The sequence below is a fragment of the Eutrigla gurnardus genome (genome assembly GCF_963514095.1).
Source record: "Eutrigla gurnardus genome assembly, chromosome: 20".
In the NCBI taxonomy this organism is placed as follows: Eukaryota; Metazoa; Chordata; class Actinopteri; order Perciformes; family Triglidae; genus Eutrigla; species Eutrigla gurnardus.
The window spans coordinates 5,808,483-5,827,533 of NC_139931.1; the positions used below are offsets into that span (position 1 = coordinate 5,808,483).

The 19,051-nt window shown below is 40.6% G+C and overlaps 2 protein-coding genes across 2 annotated transcripts; one reads left to right on the forward strand and one right to left on the reverse strand.

The window, feature by feature from the left end:
• Window positions 1-1,138: 1,138 nt before the first annotated feature.
• Window positions 1,139-13,219, reverse strand: sez6l2 (seizure related 6 homolog (mouse)-like 2). The gene is made up of 18 exons (XM_084037923.1): window positions 13,126-13,219; window positions 12,745-12,873; window positions 12,440-12,655; window positions 8,740-8,876; window positions 8,242-8,434; window positions 7,754-7,939; window positions 7,475-7,658; window positions 6,905-7,068; window positions 6,600-6,794; window positions 5,338-5,476; window positions 4,544-4,740; window positions 4,241-4,435; window positions 3,904-4,098; window positions 3,616-3,807; window positions 3,322-3,360; window positions 2,848-2,965; window positions 2,594-2,705; window positions 1,139-2,451 (listed from the first exon to the last, which is right to left on the reverse strand). Exons 1-18 carry the CDS (start codon window positions 13,181-13,183, stop codon window positions 2,422-2,424), a joined length of 2,679 nt encoding a protein of 892 aa, XP_083894049.1. The 5' UTR covers window positions 13,184-13,219; the 3' UTR covers window positions 1,139-2,421.
• Window positions 13,220-13,902: 683 nt separating this feature from the next.
• Window positions 13,903-18,803, forward strand: asphd1 (aspartate beta-hydroxylase domain containing 1). The gene is made up of 6 exons (XM_084037924.1): window positions 13,903-14,227; window positions 15,895-16,366; window positions 16,580-16,786; window positions 17,238-17,445; window positions 17,880-17,993; window positions 18,212-18,803. The coding sequence occupies exons 2-6, from the start codon at window positions 15,914-15,916 to the stop codon at window positions 18,319-18,321; spliced, it is 1,092 nt and encodes a 363-aa protein (XP_083894050.1). The 5' UTR covers window positions 13,903-14,227; window positions 15,895-15,913; the 3' UTR covers window positions 18,322-18,803.
• The last annotated feature ends 248 nt before the right edge of the window (window positions 18,804-19,051 follow it).

The window sequence follows — 19,051 nt, forward strand, 5'->3', positions numbered from 1 at the left end:
GCTGCGTTCTTCTTCTACTTCAATTCTGTGCTTAACGGCAACTTGTGACGTGGATTAGCGCCACCTTTTGGTAGTATCTGCAGGTCCACAGCATAACTGCAGATATGCAGAATGATGGGCTATGTCAAAAATCTATTCATAATGTTTGTGTAGCCAATTGTATTAAAATGTACGAGAGAAATCTCAACTTAAATAAACTTAAATTTACATTTATTATTACTAAGCAATTATTTGAGAAGTCTTATGTTTTTTGTTTGTTATCTTAGAAACAGAGTAAAATACATACTTTATATTACCTGAAAATAGACAGAAATTATGTGTGACGTAAAGCTCTCTGGCCTTTTCTGATATTTGCCAAGCTGGACAAATAATGTTGAGGGCATTTTTGTCCGGATTGGCGGGTCTGTATTACAGTGATAAACAAGACCATGTCTTTTAAAAGTGGTGTTAATCTATTAAATATTAGAAAAACACAATATACTATCAGATATATCTTCATATCCACATGGTCACCTATTAGTATGTACATCTAAAACAACTGTATTTACAATTGTAAGTCGTTTTGCCCCCCAGTGGTCACAGTGAGGAACTGCAGCCGTGTATAATGCACCGTAATATCCGTTTATTTGTTTTAAAAATATGAATATGTACAACTAATACTATTGTGACTTTTGGAAATGAGAACAGTAAAAGTCACACTTAGTTTATCCTTGTAATAATGTTCATTTAGCAGCAAGCCGGAAGACAGTGTCATGAATCTAGAGTAACGGGTGCTTACTGCCCTCTAGTGGTCACACACAATGTGCCTTAATTTCATGTTACATGAATTTCTGCTAATAAATCCCCCTAAATTCTACACACGCGTCCTTTAAAGGGACATTTTCGTTTCCAAATAAAATAATTGTATGTGAAACGTAAAATATTAGTTTATGCTTTCCCTTTGTATTTTTAATTTACTTACATTATCTGTTAGCTATGAAGTAAATGTTTCTCTAAAACAAATAATACTTTCCCATTGAGATTTTTGATTCCACTGGATGAGTTGTATATGTATCAAATGGTGCGTGTTCTGCATATGCACAAATGTGGGTAGAACATGTTATTTTGAAAAATAAAAGGTTAATTTCGACACACTTAACACCATTCAACAGAGACTTTATTTCCAGTTCAGCAATTAATTTACTGCCTTCAAAAGATTGTATTCATATATGAAGCAAAGAAATGCTACCGATGGTGAGAGAAGAATTAAGTCTACAAAGCAACAGTCTCCAGGATCCTTCATTTGGCACAGTGAATGAGACTACATTCACTGTTCAAACAATCAGTTGTAAATAAATACATAATGCATCACAGCAAGCAGCCAAGTTTGTAATTTTTCATCAACATAGTGCATACAACATCAAATCTGATAACAATGATAACTGTCAATAACTATAATGATAATGGCAAGATTGAGCAGAAGCAATATAATTTACAATCAGTGCATGCTCTAAGCATAATGACATTCATGTCTTCTCCTATTCCTTGCATGTCATGTGACCCTGGGTGCCGATGCACGCCAGAAACAGTGAAGAATAAAATAAACTGCCTTTGTAAACAGTATTGCAACAACAGATGAAACACTTAGGGACATTAAATTATTTAACATTATATTTTGGCACTGAATTTTCATTATATATATATAATGAAAATATATAACCCCCCCGCCACCATGTATAACTGTATATATGAGGCTTATATATATATCATTTAGTATATATATCAACCTCAATTAGTATTAAGTCAGATATTTACATTCAATGTACGTGTATGTGTGTGTGTGTGTGTGTTACACAGAGAGAAAGACAACGTTAAGTAGAGAGAAAATGACATGTGTTGATCTCAAGCTTTTTCTCATTGAAATTAATATATTATTCCCTTTTTACTGTAGTAGTTAGTAAAATGTAAAAAAAAAAGTAAAACATGAGCTGCTCTAAAAATGAGAGAAAAACATTCAGCATGTTCTGTATGCTCATGACTGTAACTTTTCATAGTGACAAACAAAGTATTGCCAAATTCTCTAATGTGTTGGCCTCATAATCATGTTAATAATACTTAATAAACAAATACATTTTCCTTCACCACTTTCACCTCTCCTGTTCTTAAGTGTTGTTTTGTTTAGTCATCAATTTCTTACCCTTCGTAAGGCACCAGTCGTAGTGATACAGAAAGTAGGACCCACGTTCGGCAGACCACCATATCAGTGCAACAAATCAAAATAAAGCACTTCCACAAATTGATGAAGCAGAGATACAGTGATGGTAAAATAATAAATAAATAAATGTTAAAAGGGGGAGTGAGGCCTCGTAATACTAAGGACATTATCCTTCAAAATAATTCAATCTGCCTCTGATTTTCAATTCAACCGAGACATTTTCTCCTTTAAATGGATACTTCATACTCCCGCGTATCCTGTGGGCAAAGTTAGATATTGATCAGTAAAAAGTAATTTAATACTCATTAGTTTAGATACAAACACACACATATAAAAAAAGCCTCAAGGCCCAATTAAATCTGAATTACAGGAAAATTGTTTAAAATATATTCCACTTACCCCTGCCTCATAGAGAGGGTTGTTGAAGTCGGACTCTACTGTAATGGGACTGTAGGAGTGTGTGTGAGAGAGAGACTTCCAGAACAGCGGCTTCCAGTCTAGTCTGCATATGCTGGGAGTGAGACAACAAAATTACATATGACCACATGAATAAATGCTACAGTTTATACATTATCTTGAACGAAGATGACGAAAGTAACAGCAGTGTAACACATCAATCAGTGATTAAATTGGCACTTTGGTGACCCACTTACTTTGTATAGTACATGTAAATCCCTCCAATCAGGAGAATGACAAGAATGATTGGCAGAATGATTGCCAAAGCAATGTTCTCACTGAGGATCTGATGGGACGGCTCGAACGACTGGGCCACTGAAATAGTCAAAAAACATCATAAAAAGAAGCTTTTTCATCAACCAGGTTTGTTTTTTTCCTGCAAAAATTTCAAACACATTAATAAAAAGAGGCTGACAAATCTGGAGAAACTCGACGCAATAGTATACCAATTCATAAATTTCATAAATTATCTTACAGTGACCGTTTGAATGACTTTGCCTGTATTAATTGCACACTACAAGTAAATTGAAATATGAAAAAAAAACATATTTTCTAGCAGAATATCACGATGTTGTTCTTAATATTACCACTAGATGGTGCCAAAGTAACAACTTTAAATCCTACAAGGAGAGGCCTCATGTCAACGACCTAGAGAAGAGAAAATAAATCACCTTCTAATTTGTGTTCATCCAAAAGTCCATCATATGCCACTGTGTTAAAAAAAAGAGAAAGAGAAGCAGATTCATTGGTTATAAATGATATGTCCTAATAAGTCATAAATGCACCTTCAGGATCTCATTAACATATTTTCATTCATATCTAAGTTCTGTTACTAAAATAATGGCAAGATCTTTGTCATCAACAAACATTGAAATAAAACATTGCTGAAGACAACGAATCTTAAACACACAGTGAACGACTTTCCTGTTCTTTCAGAAGGTTCTTGATACAATGATAACCTTTACCTTTGCAAAAGGGCGGCGGGCTGTTCCACTGAGAGGGGTGGCCAGGAACACAGCTGATGATGACCTCGCCGATAAGTTCGTAGCCCTCATAACAGAAGAAACGCAGAGTTTCTCCGGCCTGGTAGCTGTGCTTGTACAAGGTTTGGTAACCATTGTCAGGGACACCAGGGTTTGGGCATGGGTCATATTTTACTGTTCATGGCACACAAAAACACACAGAGGTCAGTCATGCACAACTTTCAGCGATGAGTATCATCAACAGACAAATCCAGCAGGAAAGGCACTCACAAACACACTTTGGGCTGCGGTCACTCCATTTGGGGGTGCCAGTGTCTCGTCCGTGGCAAGAGATCTGGCTGGGACCTTCCAGCTGGTAACCCTGGTTACAAGAGAAACGAACGACTGTTCCCACGGCAAAACCTACTTCGGGGCGCACAGAGCGCGCTCCGTTTACAACCTCTCCTGGGTCGGGACACTGCTGGACTGTGGGGGACAAAGTGTGACGCATATGACTGTATTTCACATTTTAAAAGCCGTTGCTTGAGAACATACAGATCTGAGTCCATAGCAAAGGATTCAGCGTGGAGTTACGATCTTTAAAGTGAGCCCCAGTACTCAGTCTCACCTTTGACGCATGTAGGTGGAGGGCTGCTCCAGGAGAGGTCCCACTGGCAGGTGATGATGTCAGAGCCACTGATGTCATATCCTGGTTGGCACTGATAGGTAAGCACACTGCCCCTCACAGGGGAGGAGTGGGACGAGCTGATCCAGCCGAAGTCGATTTGAGGAAGAGTAGGGCAGGTGTCGTTTGGCTCAACCTCTGCACGACACACATACATATACGTTTACATTGGTCTACTCAATATATAATATTTTTAATGTAAAAATGTGTAGGTTCATGATTTTTACACTCGATGAGTGTACTTACCACGATAATGAATAAGGAAGCCCTGACTCAGGATAAAACTGGAATCATCTGGATCGCTCTGGAACTGAATGGTGATTTCTGACGCCCCAGACACAACCTGGAAACGCTCTCTGGACCCCAGGTATTGTCCAATCACATGGGACATGAGGTCACGTCCGTCGAAAACGGTCAGCACATCGGTGTGGCGGATATTTAAACTTTAAAAAGGAAAGGCAAGAATAAAACAAAGTGTAATTTCACTTCAGACGGATACAGTTTAGTCTTAATAAGAGCAGTCCTGGGAAGGGAAGAGAAATTGATGTTATGAGATGTTAAAATAAGAAGAATAAATGAGAATAATGTTGGTTGAAATTGTTTATATGTGGTGCACATATGAGTTGACAGCAGGACGCTTGTTAAATAGATTTTCCAGTCCAAGTTAGCGCTGATCCTATTTCTCTAAGGGGAACTGATTCCATCGTAAGCATATTTATTTTCATATTTCTGTGTCATTAAAAACTTTTCTACCATCTGCAGAACTCTGTAAGATATGTTTCTATTGGTGGCATGCAAAATAAAACAAAATGTGGTATATTTTGATATTGAAACATGTGAATATAAATCTGTGATGGAAATGATGTGCTTTGTCTGTCGATCTTGAACACAGCTTTGGCTTTATTGATCTTGCTACACACACACACACACACACACACACACACACACACACACACACACACACACACACACACACACACACACACACACACACACACACACACACACACACACAAACCACTGAAAACGGCAATACTCACATCTGGACATCCAGTTCAATGCGTTTCTCCTCGTTGCCATGGATCTGCCATACACAGTCCAGCCCCTTGGAGTAGCTCTGGGGCCAATCAGGAGACAGGATGGTACCAAACGACTCGGTCAACTCCCCTCCACACAGAGCTTACAGAGCAGAAGAGAGGAGAGAAAGTGAGGCAAGGATGTGGAGGGGCAGAGAGAATGATGAAAGGGGTCAAAGTTAAAGGGGTGATGAAATAATAACATAAAACATAATTATTAATGGAGGAAGAGAAAATAAATAAAGTCCCAGTAAAATTACAAAGATTTAAGAGGGCCCAGAAAGAAGAGCATCATGCCTTAAACTTACTCATCTACGTTGTTTCCATGGCAACATTGAACACATCAGTTACATCATTGTAGCCTGTTTGTTGTTTATTATTCTGCAGCTATAGGCAGATCAATTACAGGAACAATTAAAAAAACGTATCACTTCAAAATAAGCAACCTGTCCTGGCAGGAATACGATTGAACAGCAAGGACAGTGTGTCAGTACGGAGATGACAACCACAGGATGTAAACTGCAGTGATATGAGCTTCTATTTCCATTCGAACCCTTTTGCCTGAGAGAACATATTCAGTTTGATTGCGTTTGGAGGATGCTGTTGTCTTCAAATGCGATGCCTGGACTGGCTCTCAAACAAAGCAAGTCCTATTAAAATGGGCATGAAACTGTGAAGCCAGATACACAAACACACACACAGAAACACACAAGTGTATGAAAACACACTTGCTTGGAAACATTTTAACCATAACACTTGTCGAGTATATTTCTGTGAGAGCAAAAAGAGCTGATATGAGCAGAATACACACTGTAAATGACCAATCAAAGCTACTTGTTTTTGAGTTTCCACTCTGAGAGACAAGAGCTACAAGCAGAAATACCACACGGCATACGGCTTTCAGAATATCTTCTGCTTGGTTGAAAGTATAGCACCTTTGTTTTAATGTCTCTGCCAGTTTGATATCTGCCACAGTCTCTCTGTTGCTCTCACTTTTCCCAGCATGCCAGCAGCTCAGCAGATGCCACCGTCAGAATGGCTGCAGCCTTCAAGCTACAACATCTTGACGCTTCAGGCACCAACCTCAACACAATGCAATTTCAATACCAGTGAATGGAATGACTGAAGATTTAGATTTAATTGATGATGAAAACGAAGCCAGAAACAACAGAAGAACGGACAAAAAACAAGAATGTTTGTAATTGATTAAAGAAATAAAAACCTACCTCTGCACACAGGCTCGCTGTCATTCCAGTGGGGACTGCTTGGGTCGACACACTCGATCGCCCCGGAACCTTGATCCATGACGAAGCCTGGGGAGCAGGTGAAGGTAACCGTGGTGCCCAGCTGATATGTGATGTCACTACTGCTGAAGTTTCCATGAGGCATGTAGGGCTCCCAGCAGTGTTCATCATCGAAAGCTAAAAAAAAAAAAAAGATCAAAAGAAGAAAAGATATTTTCTCTAGCAGAATAGTGTTAAATATTACACAATAATGAGGTTAGAAGGATGTGTAGCGACACGCTGCTCACCCTCGTATCGCAGTGCCAGAAGCAGGGGGATGGAGGAAGAGTCAGCGGTGAGCTCCAGGTACAGAGTGGAGCTCTCACTCAGCAACCCACGCTCTGGGACATCATCCAGGTCTGAGTCAAAGAGCGGCGGAGACAGGGAACTGTTTCCACTGCGCACAATTAACCTGAGATTCAAACAAACCACAAAGATCCCCAATGTAAGATTGAGAAGAGAAGGACATTTTACGATCAGTGTCTGAATAAGTACTGAATGAATGTGCATGACTGGTGTCACATGTAGGAGTACAGTAAAAACCAAACCAATTTTATTGTTTTCTTTTGTGATACCTTAATCATTTTTACAAAAAATCAGTTAAAAGCTAATTGTACAGAGAAACTTCCTAGCCTACCTGGGAGCACGTTAATCCGATCGATACATGATGATAAATTGGTTTAGTTTGCTCTAATAAATCAACAAATACAATATGATTTAAATTTGTGGAAAGATACTAGAAGAAAATAATACACACCGTTTTAATCAGCAGGTGTACTCAGAAAACCACACACAAAGTAGTGGAAACACAAACGTACTTATCATCATCTTCATCCAGTGCAAATCTCTCAAAGTGTAAGTGGAGTCTGTGTCCCTCTTTGGCTTCTATTAACCAGTGACAGCTCAGATTATTTCCATTGCTGTGGTTGCTGGCGGACGGAGGCGGTGGAGACAGTATCCGGCCCACCGTTGCATTACGAATCCAACCTCCGCAAGACACAGCTAATGAAAAATAATATCCCACAAATTATTCTCCAAAATCCACCACCTTAACAATCCAACTGTTACCAAAGACAAGCCTGAAGGGGTTTACTGACCGACACACTGTGGCCCAGGAGTGCTCCAGTGTGGTTGCGTTGTGTTGACACACGTAGCCACCTCATGACCGCGGACCTGGAAACCCGGGTCGCAGTGAAAGTGTGCCTGACCTCCGGGATGGATGTCTGTCACCGTCACTCCTCCGCCCTCAGGAGACAGAGGAAACGGGCAGGACAGCAGGAAGGCTGTTGGTGTCGATGGAACAGGAAGGAAATTAAATTCAGTTTGTCAGGAGGAAGATAAAAAGTTGAGGTTCAAAAGTTTCATTTTCAACCAATTCTTCTACTAGTGAATGTGAACTGTGCATGCGGATCATAAATCTCCAGCACCAGTCATCTACAAGTTAAATATGCAAGTCTGCAGGTTTCCGTTCCAGTCACATTAAAACTCCTCAAGCGAAAAAACAGCAAAATCATCTTCAACAAGAAAATAGATCCCAAGTACTCATTTTTTTATTTATTTGATGAACAGCGTAGGGTTATTTTACCTTGGTAGTGGAGGTTGAACACACCATGGTTGGTCTGTTGGAGACTGCGATAGTGTATGTACACCTGATTGGTCGTACTGCGAATCACCTGACCCTCTCTCATCAGGGTCTCGTTAGCTAAGAGCTCTGGTCCCAAACCTCCATACCCCATGATCGTCAGAGACTCCTTCTTAGAAAGGTTCACCTTCCTCACCTAGAGGGGGAAAAAGAGGGAATAATGACATTATATTACACACAACATGTTCCAACAGCTGGTTTTATATATAAATATATAAATATATATATAAAAAGCCAGACACTTGCCATGAAGTGAATTAATGAGGCACTGATGTACATCTACAGCCGTAAAACACCAATAGATAGTGAACTGTGTGAAATCGTCTTCATTGACTTGAATAATGAGAGGCATTATGTCACCATCTTTTGAATGCCGAAGCCTTCGTATTCAGTTCAGAAAAGATGAGTGATTATGGATTCATAGGAGATAATGCACATTACCTGAATTTCCACACCATAACCTGCATACACAGTAATGCTGTAGGTGCATTCCAGAGGGGTTAAAGATGAGGATGATGATACGGGATCTGGTGACTCGACAACATCCTCCATTGCTGACATAGTTGCATTGCATTGTACTGTGAAAAGAGGGAAAGGGCAGGAGAAGAACAATCTAAAATGTGTGTCGAAATACTCATTTAACAAGCACTTTAAAGTATCTTCATACAGGAAAGCTTTAGCAAGCATAAGTAAAGGATTTTATAGCATGACTCACAATATTTTGACTTTAACATACAGCTTTTTCCCAGCTTATAATTTCAAAGCCAGTAATAAAATGATTTTTGGAAGAAAGGTGCAAAGGCAAGTCAACATGCATGTAGCCTGATGCATTCAAATCAATGTTCTGCATTAATCGAGGCATGTATGCTTGTGCTGGAATTAAATGATTTAATGATGATATTAGAGGGTACAGACAGGCCTCTCTTGCTGCTGTCAGATGTAGGGCAACGCTGTAGTGATTTAGTTAACTGAAAGGTAGACCTTGATCCTGCAAGCAATTGTGTCTGGCTGACAAGAATTATAACCACACAGACCCTTCTTGGCTGCCATTATTGCTATATTGTGCCTATTTATGCATTTAATGGCTCAGGAATGCAAAAAAACAGGCAATAATAATGCAGAAGACTTTTTAAAAATTATTTTGGAAAGGTGTGACCCCTTCAATGTAGCTGACGAAAAAGTCCACATATTTATCGTGAACAACCACATTATTGCTGTGAGTCTAGTTTATTTATTGTCACAATAACACATGAAGTACCTACTACAGTATAATCACCCGACCTGGGAATCGAACCTGGGACCCTCTCGCTGTGAGGCGACAGTGCTACCCACACTACTACACCGTAATTAAGTTCGGTACGAAATTAAAAGTAATTTGTATCAGTAAGCACTGTCTCGGGTGAAGCTGTGGTATATAGGATTTCACTGCATTAAATGATTTTATTGACCACATGCCTGAAACTGCTGCTATGCTTCTGTGGAAACAAATTATTATTGACCACCCTTTGTAATACAAGTGGCATCTGGAGAGGAAAATACTTTTACAATCATTTTGGCTGACAATGAACAGGGAAAGATGGGAAACGCAACATGTTTAACGTTTATGTCCGATTTTACAAAGTGGCATCAAGTCATTCAGCTGACAGTGTTAACTGAGCAGTGATAACTCCTGCCTGGACACAAATATGACTCAACAAAAATGATGCCCGCTTGGATGCAGCAGGATCTGAGTTTAGCAGATACACTTGCGTGCTGTCCCATAAATATTTCATGACAAATAATGTATAATAAAATGTGTGCATGACAGATTATGTGCATTTCAGAGCTGAAAAGGTTCTACAATATACATGTATATGTAGCTGGAGCCAGCAGACTGGAAGACTGGAAACAGTAGGAAAAAGCTAGTCTTGATTACCAGGACATCTAAAACTCAGTAACATATTATCTTGTTTATTTAATACTCTATACAAAAAGTCTATGACGAGTTCTATGGTTGTATCCCTTGGCTGGGACCTGGACTATCTGCTGGTTGCCCAGCAACTAGTTAAACTGCCAAGAAATAGTCCTGCACGTGACTCCTTGTACACGGCCTTGTATTTCTTGTAATTTGCTGTTTTTCCAATTCGGTTTGGAACAGATTACACAAACAAGACTCAGCATGTAAATCATTGAAGTTCAGAGATGAGGGCAGATTTTGTTACCTTGCTCAACCCATGCTAGCAGCATCCCCCTTACGGGCAATTAAATAGGCCGTCTATTTGCTAAGCTTAGCGAGCTGTAGCTTCATATTTCAGTACAGACAAGAGAGTGGTATCAATATTCTCTTTAAACTCTACACAAGAAGAAAGTGTATTCTCAATTGTCAGAAGTTCTTTCAGGGTACAATTGATTTTCCATTAATTGGTAAACATGTTTACATTTACATTGTTTTCTTGTTACTTAGAGGGTGTGAATGAAGATTCCCATTTCAAACACAATAAAAACATTGGATCCACACTGTAACAGACATGACACACGCCTGGAGATTTACCCTAACCCTAACCAGTCTAATCCTAATCCGTTCCCTAAATATAAACCAAGTCTTCGTCCTAATATATTGATTTACGTTATGGGGGAAATGCATTTTTTTTAAGGTTAAGGAAGGAAAGACACTAAATCCTCACTGATCATCTCGCAGGACATTTCTCTCCCCGCATCTGTTGTAAATCAGTTGACTCACCTTCTACCTGCTCAATGACATTAACTCAACTCTTATTTGTGGCCATTGCTCTAATGGTGTCTTTTATTTCATGACCAGAATGAGTAAGAGCTCTCATCTACCTGCAGTGAGAGAGAAACACCAGCTAAAGGAGATGCCATACTGCTGATTCACTTAACTCCATTTCTGACAAGGATGCTATCCTGTTCTTCACCACTCCCTATTAGTATTCTAGTCATAATATCATCGTTGACTGACTGATTTGTCATATTAATTATTCTCTTCTTATGATATTAGGACAGTAACAGGGCTGATATTAGTATTCAGGGGTTCACTTGGTTGCTCTTTATTCAGTCAATAAGTTGTTTTCATGCTAACTGATTAAGTTGAATTTGTTTGTTGTTTGTAATAATAAATAAAAGATGACGCGTGTTTAGACGTCATTGTCAAGATTCTTCTTGATACAGAACTTTGCGTGTGACAACGTGAAGAGAACTTTAACAGCAAATGTATCGTGTGACGATAAGACAAACATCTCGCTGGTTTCAAAGCATGGAAATATTTTTTATGAGTCATCTGCTTTTCTTTATCTCCACAGTCTTGTGCTTTATGACTGATATAGACTTTACTGAAATAATAAAGACGGGATCAGAATGTTTACTTGGATTTAAACCATCTGTGTACTTCACAGAAAGAGCTACGGGAAAAGTGCATATTGTATGAAGTGCATGTGTTGGTTCAGCCGGCCACTTCGGAGCAGGCAGGATGGTCTTCAGTGACAGCTATTCTCACCATCATCAAGTCAAAGATGCACACGTCTATGTAAGTCAAATTACGGATACTGTACATCTGGTTATGGTCATCTGACAGCTGTTCAGGTTGGTAAATCTAAGCCTGGTTTCTTGCTTTAGGTTATTGAGGAGAATCAGGGGGGAAGAGGTGGTTTCACTGACTACTTTGAGCAGGAAAGGAGTGCACTTCATCAGCATATGCTCTCATTTCTTTGTGTCCCTCCAAATGTTTAAAGCATGAATCCTGAAAGAACAGGAAGCACATTATTCCTGCAGAAATGAGACCAGATGCATAGACAAACATGTCCATACTGAGGTTTCAACTCATATTGTCTGAGTTAAGAATCTAAAATCCATACTGGATACTGAATATATGTTATCGAATGTCACTTCACACTAATAGCAGGAAGCCATGTTGACTCCATAGCTATCTAAGAAAATGTAGTAAGCTTTTGATATTTCATCATTAATATTCTATAACTGTTTTACGTTACCTTGTCTGTCAAGATATTCTTGTTACAGGGAAGAGAAATGACCAGGAATTTGTGAAAAGGCTCAAACTTTTTTTTCACATCCCTTTATCAGGACCACATCATCTGGCATCAATAAACAACCCAGACTCAGGGGAAGCCAAGTGATGGCATGCAGGTACCTGGCATGTGCATTGTAGTTATGGTGGTCGTGGTGATCAGAGTGGTGGTCGTCTCCTCCTCTGAGGGCAGCGAAGACATGGTATTCCTTGATCCCCTCTGGCTGGCAGCAGAAGAGGAGCTCAAAGCCGTGGTGAGCAGCCCTGGAGATATGACTGTTGCTGTTGACTCGCTCTGCCCAAGCCCGGGCACAGCTTGTGTCGGGTTGGTGGTAGTCCCTGCAAGTCCAAAAGCTCAATTTAGTCACAGATACTGTACTTTCAGGTGCATTGAGCCTAAACATCCATAAAGGTCTGCGTTCATGTACCTGTGCTTGACGAAGTCTCTCCTAAGTATTCCTTACTCTGCAGGGCAGCATGGATTAGATCCCCCAGAGGGTTCGAGTCTGGGGTTGACGTTGGTGGTGTATCAGGCTCAGGGGTCATGAAGCTCATACCTGAAATGTCCAGGAATGATTACTGCATTTGTGATTTGCATTTATATATAAACATAATCAAGGAAATGCATAGAATATATTGCATTTTTTCCCTGGATGTGAGATGAATTAAGTCTGCATTACTCCATGTTTGTGGTGAAACAACAAAGAGCAATGCTTAAAGAACACACACACACACACATGCACACATACATACATACACACACACACACACACACACATACATACATACATACATGCATACACACATACCTGAAACCAGGTGGATCATGGTGACAGAAAGCATCACAGCACGGCATGTGAACCCCATGGTTTTGGATACAACTGAATGACCTGAGAAGGTAAAGAGAACAGATTGATCAGCACACTATAGTGTCATAATATAAATAGAACAATTACTGTAATGTAACCCCTTAATAGCGAATTATTAGCTAATTAATAGCAGATCATTAGTCATATCTTGAGAAACACTCGCAATCCAGGTAGGCTACAGAGCATATGTTTACATCACACAGGCCACAATGACTCGGATCAGGGGATCACTGCGATGTGAAGCTCAGCCCCATCAATCTGGAAGATATCCCCCCATTACATACGATATAGAAGCGTGAATGAGAATCTCATACAAGTCATTTTTTAGTCTTGGAAAAATGGCCAGGTAGCTACACATCGCCCACGGTGTAAGGTTATATATCCCCCCCTGCATTTTCTCAACCAAATCTGCAATAACATGCTCGGAAATGCGCTATTCCGAAATGCTCCAAAGGAGCCTTGCCTCACCGCAGGTACCCTTCAACCCGTATTCATATTCTTGCTATCAACCTGTTAGTGGTAATGTGTCAATAAGCACCTGCGCTGCTTATTCGAGGCGTTTCCTCGGTAAAAAATGCCAGCCTGATGTGTGACAAAATGATGGGGCTATACGAGAAAGCATCACTCGCACCTCCCCCGGCCTCTTTGTGCAGAGGACGATTTTTTTTTGGCAGCAGTCATCACTACTGTGAGACCAGCAACCATCTCAGCAACGTCGAAAGGTGCCTGCCGCTTACCTTTGTCTTCCCAGGCTGCGTCTCGTGCTCTTCCGCTGGGACTGTATCCTGTTGCTTTAGGCCCCGAAAACACGGCGGGGTTTGTGCTGGTGAGATGCCCCTAGCTGGTTACCGTGTGGTTGACGCATTCGGCGATGATGTGAGGGCATTTGTGTTGAGGGTTCAGGTGCACCCTAGCGGTCGTAGGCGGCCACTGCAGCGGCGTTGAAGGCGACAGCCACATTTTGTCTGTGAGCGCTGGAGGAGCTGTCCACCAGCACGGTGCTGAAGTGTGTCCGACACAGCGTTGCGCGGTGTATATCAAGGTAATCAGTCAGGGATGTGAGCTGGGCACGCAGTGGGTAAATACCGTCCGTTCATTTGAAGCCCTGCATGTGCCGTACGGTATGCATGGCGAGCATTTGTGAGCCGCGGTGTCCTGTAACGGCGGGTGTTTGCGCTAACATGGAATGCAAGCATTAAACATGAGCCAGCTGAGCTGTGGGGGCTGGTGCAGAGCAAAAAAAAAGAGAGAGAAAGAATGCCGAAGCGATTGCAAAACAAACAACACCCATGATCACAATTTATAAACACCTTTATGGTGCGAAGCGTGCAGTAGACTAGTGTTTTCAATGGGCGGTATCGACACGGAATGTAATTGATGCAACTACATGATTCCTTAGAACAAGCCTATTAGGAAGGAGTCCACCCACTCAAAATACAACCACATGCATGCACGCACACACTGTTTTCTGGTGGGTAACAGTAAATAAAAATAAATAAATAATAATAATAAAAAAAAAGAGGGACATTTTGTACGTCTGGTTCTCTGTATATCTCCCAAACACACTCAAATTAAATCAATTTACTAGAACAAATGATCACAGAACTTGACCTGCTCTCTTATCATCTACGTTTAGGAGTTCTTTCTTTGTCAGTGGTGACAAAGTCAAATATGCCACCACCTCATGGATGCTCTGCACATTATACTTAAACTTTGAAAAGATACAATAGCATTGTTTCTGCCCATTTAATGTTAATATTGTGTATATTAATTCATTTGAACACTGTCATCATTTTAGATTACATCAATTTCCCCCAAAGTGACAAATACTATTTACGTTACAACAGCTGGAAGTATGTGAACAGAGACTTTTCAACTAATTGGTGTCCATTACAATGACTTTGTTCATAATGTGACAAAGGTTCAGACTGATAGGGAAAATCATCCAGAAATTAAGAAAGTAGATCTAGCAATCATTCCTAAGTGGTTTAAACGTTACCCATTCTTTACTTTGTAGACCCCACAAAGGAAAATACAATGCATGTCAGGAATTAAAGGAAATAATTAGCAGCCATGGTTGAACATCGTAGATGGAACGCCTTGGTATGACTTTAGGATATCGCCTGCTGTGACATCTTTAGCTACACCCACAGCTAGTTTGCTCAGAGAGATGTGAGATCAGGACTTACATAACGCCATGTCACCACTCAGTGTCAGAGTCAACTTAACCAAAGGGTCAGGGGCTCCGTGATGGACCGGCAACCTGACTGAATGTTCCCTGTGACTCACTAATTTCTTCCAAGTGCATGCTGGGATAGGCCTTCGCTCCCTGTGACCCCGAAGGGGATTAAAGTGAAAGAAAGAAAAAAAGAATGAGAGGGCTGTTTGAATCCAGGACAGTCCATCATTTCCTTTAGGCTGTGATTGTTAGAAGACAGAGCCTCCTCCTTACAAAGATATATAAGACTTTGATAAGCCCAAACATATCTTTGGATTGTAGGAAAGACCTGTAACTACTGTTGTTTTTATTGTGTAAAAAATAATAAAACAATCCCACTGATTGAAAACATCACCATCAAGGCTTAGAGTTGTCTGGAGTTACCTAAAGAATCTGTAAAAACATATTGTTTTATTTTACTGAAGGATATGCAATTACACTTGATCATATTATTTTCATTCATGTAATTTCTCAATTTGCTTCTATTTCAGCATCTCATCAATTTGAAGGATGCACTGGTCAATGAACACACTGCCCTTGCCTCCATATGTTGAGCTGGGTGTCCATTCACTGAGTGGCCTTCTGTGGACTCTGCTGCTCCTCTTTCTGTGGCACTGTTATCGGATGGGTTCCGACCTGCCGATTCCAGGCCATGTACACGCTGGAAAGCTCAAGTCAGGCTCAAGGCGGTCCATGATGTCCCGTGGCGGTAGCTGCGCTGGAACAAAGTGTAGCGCACGATCCAAGCTGTCAAGAAGTGATCAAATTACATCCTTTATTTCCATGGAAACGGAGGAGGATGAGGAGCAGGGACAGGGCTACCTCACCCCAGTGCTGAGTCATGCCTTATTCCCAGCCCAGGCATCTGCAGAAGCCAAAAAACTGTATGCAGCGCTGCAAGAGTATGCCAAGCGCTACAGTTGGGTGGGCATGGGTCGCATTCATAAGGGTCTCCGTGAGCAGGTACATGTTAAGTCCATGCACATACATGCATACTTGCTGGCAGTCGACGTCGCCTGATGTATTCAATAAGATAAATTCAATTGTGGTCAAGGATTTGTTTAAATCTAATGTCCAAAGTAACCTAAGACCTCATTTGGTGCTACTTTTGTTCAAGGGTAAACAGCGGAGGAAGGCAACATTGTTAAGAGAGATTTCTCATTGTTCTCACTTTAGGTCAGACTGAATGATCACTCTGCTATACAGAAGCCTCATCTCTTCTTCTTGCCAGATGTCCCAAGTGTTCCTTTCTTCCCAAGAGATGCTCATCGACATGACATTGAGGTCTTGGAAGCCAACTACTCTGTAATCTTGGCTGAATTCAAGGCGGTTTACCTGAGGGGCATCGACTCAAAACTAGGCTGGACCTGTCTGGGACCAAAGGTACTCAATCAAATATTTCAGGCCCATCGTGAGTAAAGGGACAGTGCAAAAACACTTCTGTCTTATGTATAAAAATCGTTATTACCTGTTTTTGCAAAGTACTGCAGAAAGAAACTGATGCAAACTGACTACTATGAGTGGATATATAAAGTAGCATTATGTGGTTGAGGAAGCGATATAATTCTGTAACAATAAATAAATTGATAAATCTCTTAATCACACAAATGCTCCTCAAACCTCCAAATACATAAAATGTCTAATATCAAAATTCCCCACCAGCTTGTTCCATAACCACCTGGTTAGTGCTGTGGTTCCAGAGACTCCTTATATTCTTTTCGATTGATTAAATAAGACTGGTTTAATAGCAGTATAAATTGATTGATCCGGTTTCATTCTGATGTACGTGTCTTACCTGAGTAATATGTTGATTGCAGGTCATTGTCTCTTTCAGGGTCAGGCAGTGTTTCCTTTGTACAGTGAAGGTGTCTCTGTGGCTGGAAACTGTCGTTCCTGTCCTTGCACCTACCGGACACTTCTCTCTCTACGTACGTTCATCGGCAGCAACTCATTGGGATCTGCTGGATTTTGGCTGTTGCGGCCAGGAGCTACGTTGGGGAGCTCATATGGACCCACCAATACACGCCTACGTTGTCACCTTGGTGAGGAAAAGATTCAAGGATCTTTTATAGTCATTATGCCACACAGAGTACAAAAAAAATACAGAAGTAAAACATGACAAAACAGCTGCAACAAAACAATTCTCTGGGCAGATAACATGGCATTTTAATATTAAGATCACGGAACACATCGTATTTATCTGCATTTATCTGCATCTTAGACAAATCTTAAAATCCTGTCACGGACTAGCACAAAAGGAAATAACAATGACCTGATAAAACACTAAACCATTACATAATGCGATACTTTGTGGGTCGTGGTTGAGGTTAATTTAGCCCATTTTGTAGTGTGATCCGTCTGACTTTAATCCTCTCTGTTTTAAACACAGACAGGGGTGGAGTGCACGGCCTTCTTAGCTGAGGGAAACAATTATCCTTACAGTTTTAAAGTTTTAAAACAGACATCACTTTTGCAGGTCTGCAGACTCCACCCCTGTGTGAGCTGGTGGTGGGAGGGGAGCCTCAGTGCTGGTCAGAAGGACACTGCCTCCTGGTTGATGACTCATTCCTCCACACGGTCTCCCACAAGGGTTAGCGAATCACGTTCAATTCCGATCAACAAATGTTTCTTACGTTTATATTTACTCTGAATTGTGTTCTTATGATTAAACTCACAAAAAAACATAAAAAGGGAATGCAATGCAAGTTCTCTGTGTTGGAGTTTTTGATCCATTTCATGCATTTTTGCCAACAAGTCAACCTGAGAAGCTGCCACATTCTTACCTATAATTGTATTGTTTCTCTAAAGGGCCTCCAGATGCTGGACCCCGAGTCATTTTGAGTGTGGACCTCTGGCATCCAAACGTGGCTGCAGCAGAGAGACAAGCTTTGGACTTCATGTTCAGCCCTGACCTCTGAATTTGTTCCTGCCAATACTATCAATATACAACATGCAGGGATGCCTTACCTTAGCCCTGCTTGCTGTGGGTCATGCATTTCATTCCAGTTGATGAATCACTGTGTGAATCTGCCCTACAAATTACACAAGCCATTAGCTGTGTTTTCAAGTGATGTCGGATTTATGGTCCGCAGCAGGAAGTGCCACAAGAGCCTATTATTACGGGTGATGTTAGACAATGCTATTTGCTAGACAATTTGGCTGCAAATTATAAACTGACATCACTTGAAAGCACAACGAGATCTGAGTAGATCCAGTGTTAACTGTTGTAAAACTTATCTTGACATGATATGCTCTGCTAGTGAATACTATCTGCATGTGAAAGCAATCTGTCCCGACTACTGGACTTTGTTTTGAGCTGCTGATGCATGTGCACGATTGCACGAGTCAGCCTGGGATGCTTTATCGTAAAAATTTAGATAGATTACCTATGTTTCAACCAAAAAACTGTGAAAACATGAAAATAATATAAATGTAAATGTATTTTTGCTTTCTAAAATGAATGCCAAACGTATATTACCTTTTGCATACTGTGATTATTCATCATATTCGTATTTCTTCTGTGTGCTTGTATGTTTATTTTGTTTCTAAAGATCTATTTTTTCCTTGTATATTTATATAATTAGCCCTGCCTTCACCCAATGACAGCTGGGATCAGCTCCAGCCCCAGCTCCAGCCCCCCCGCGCGAC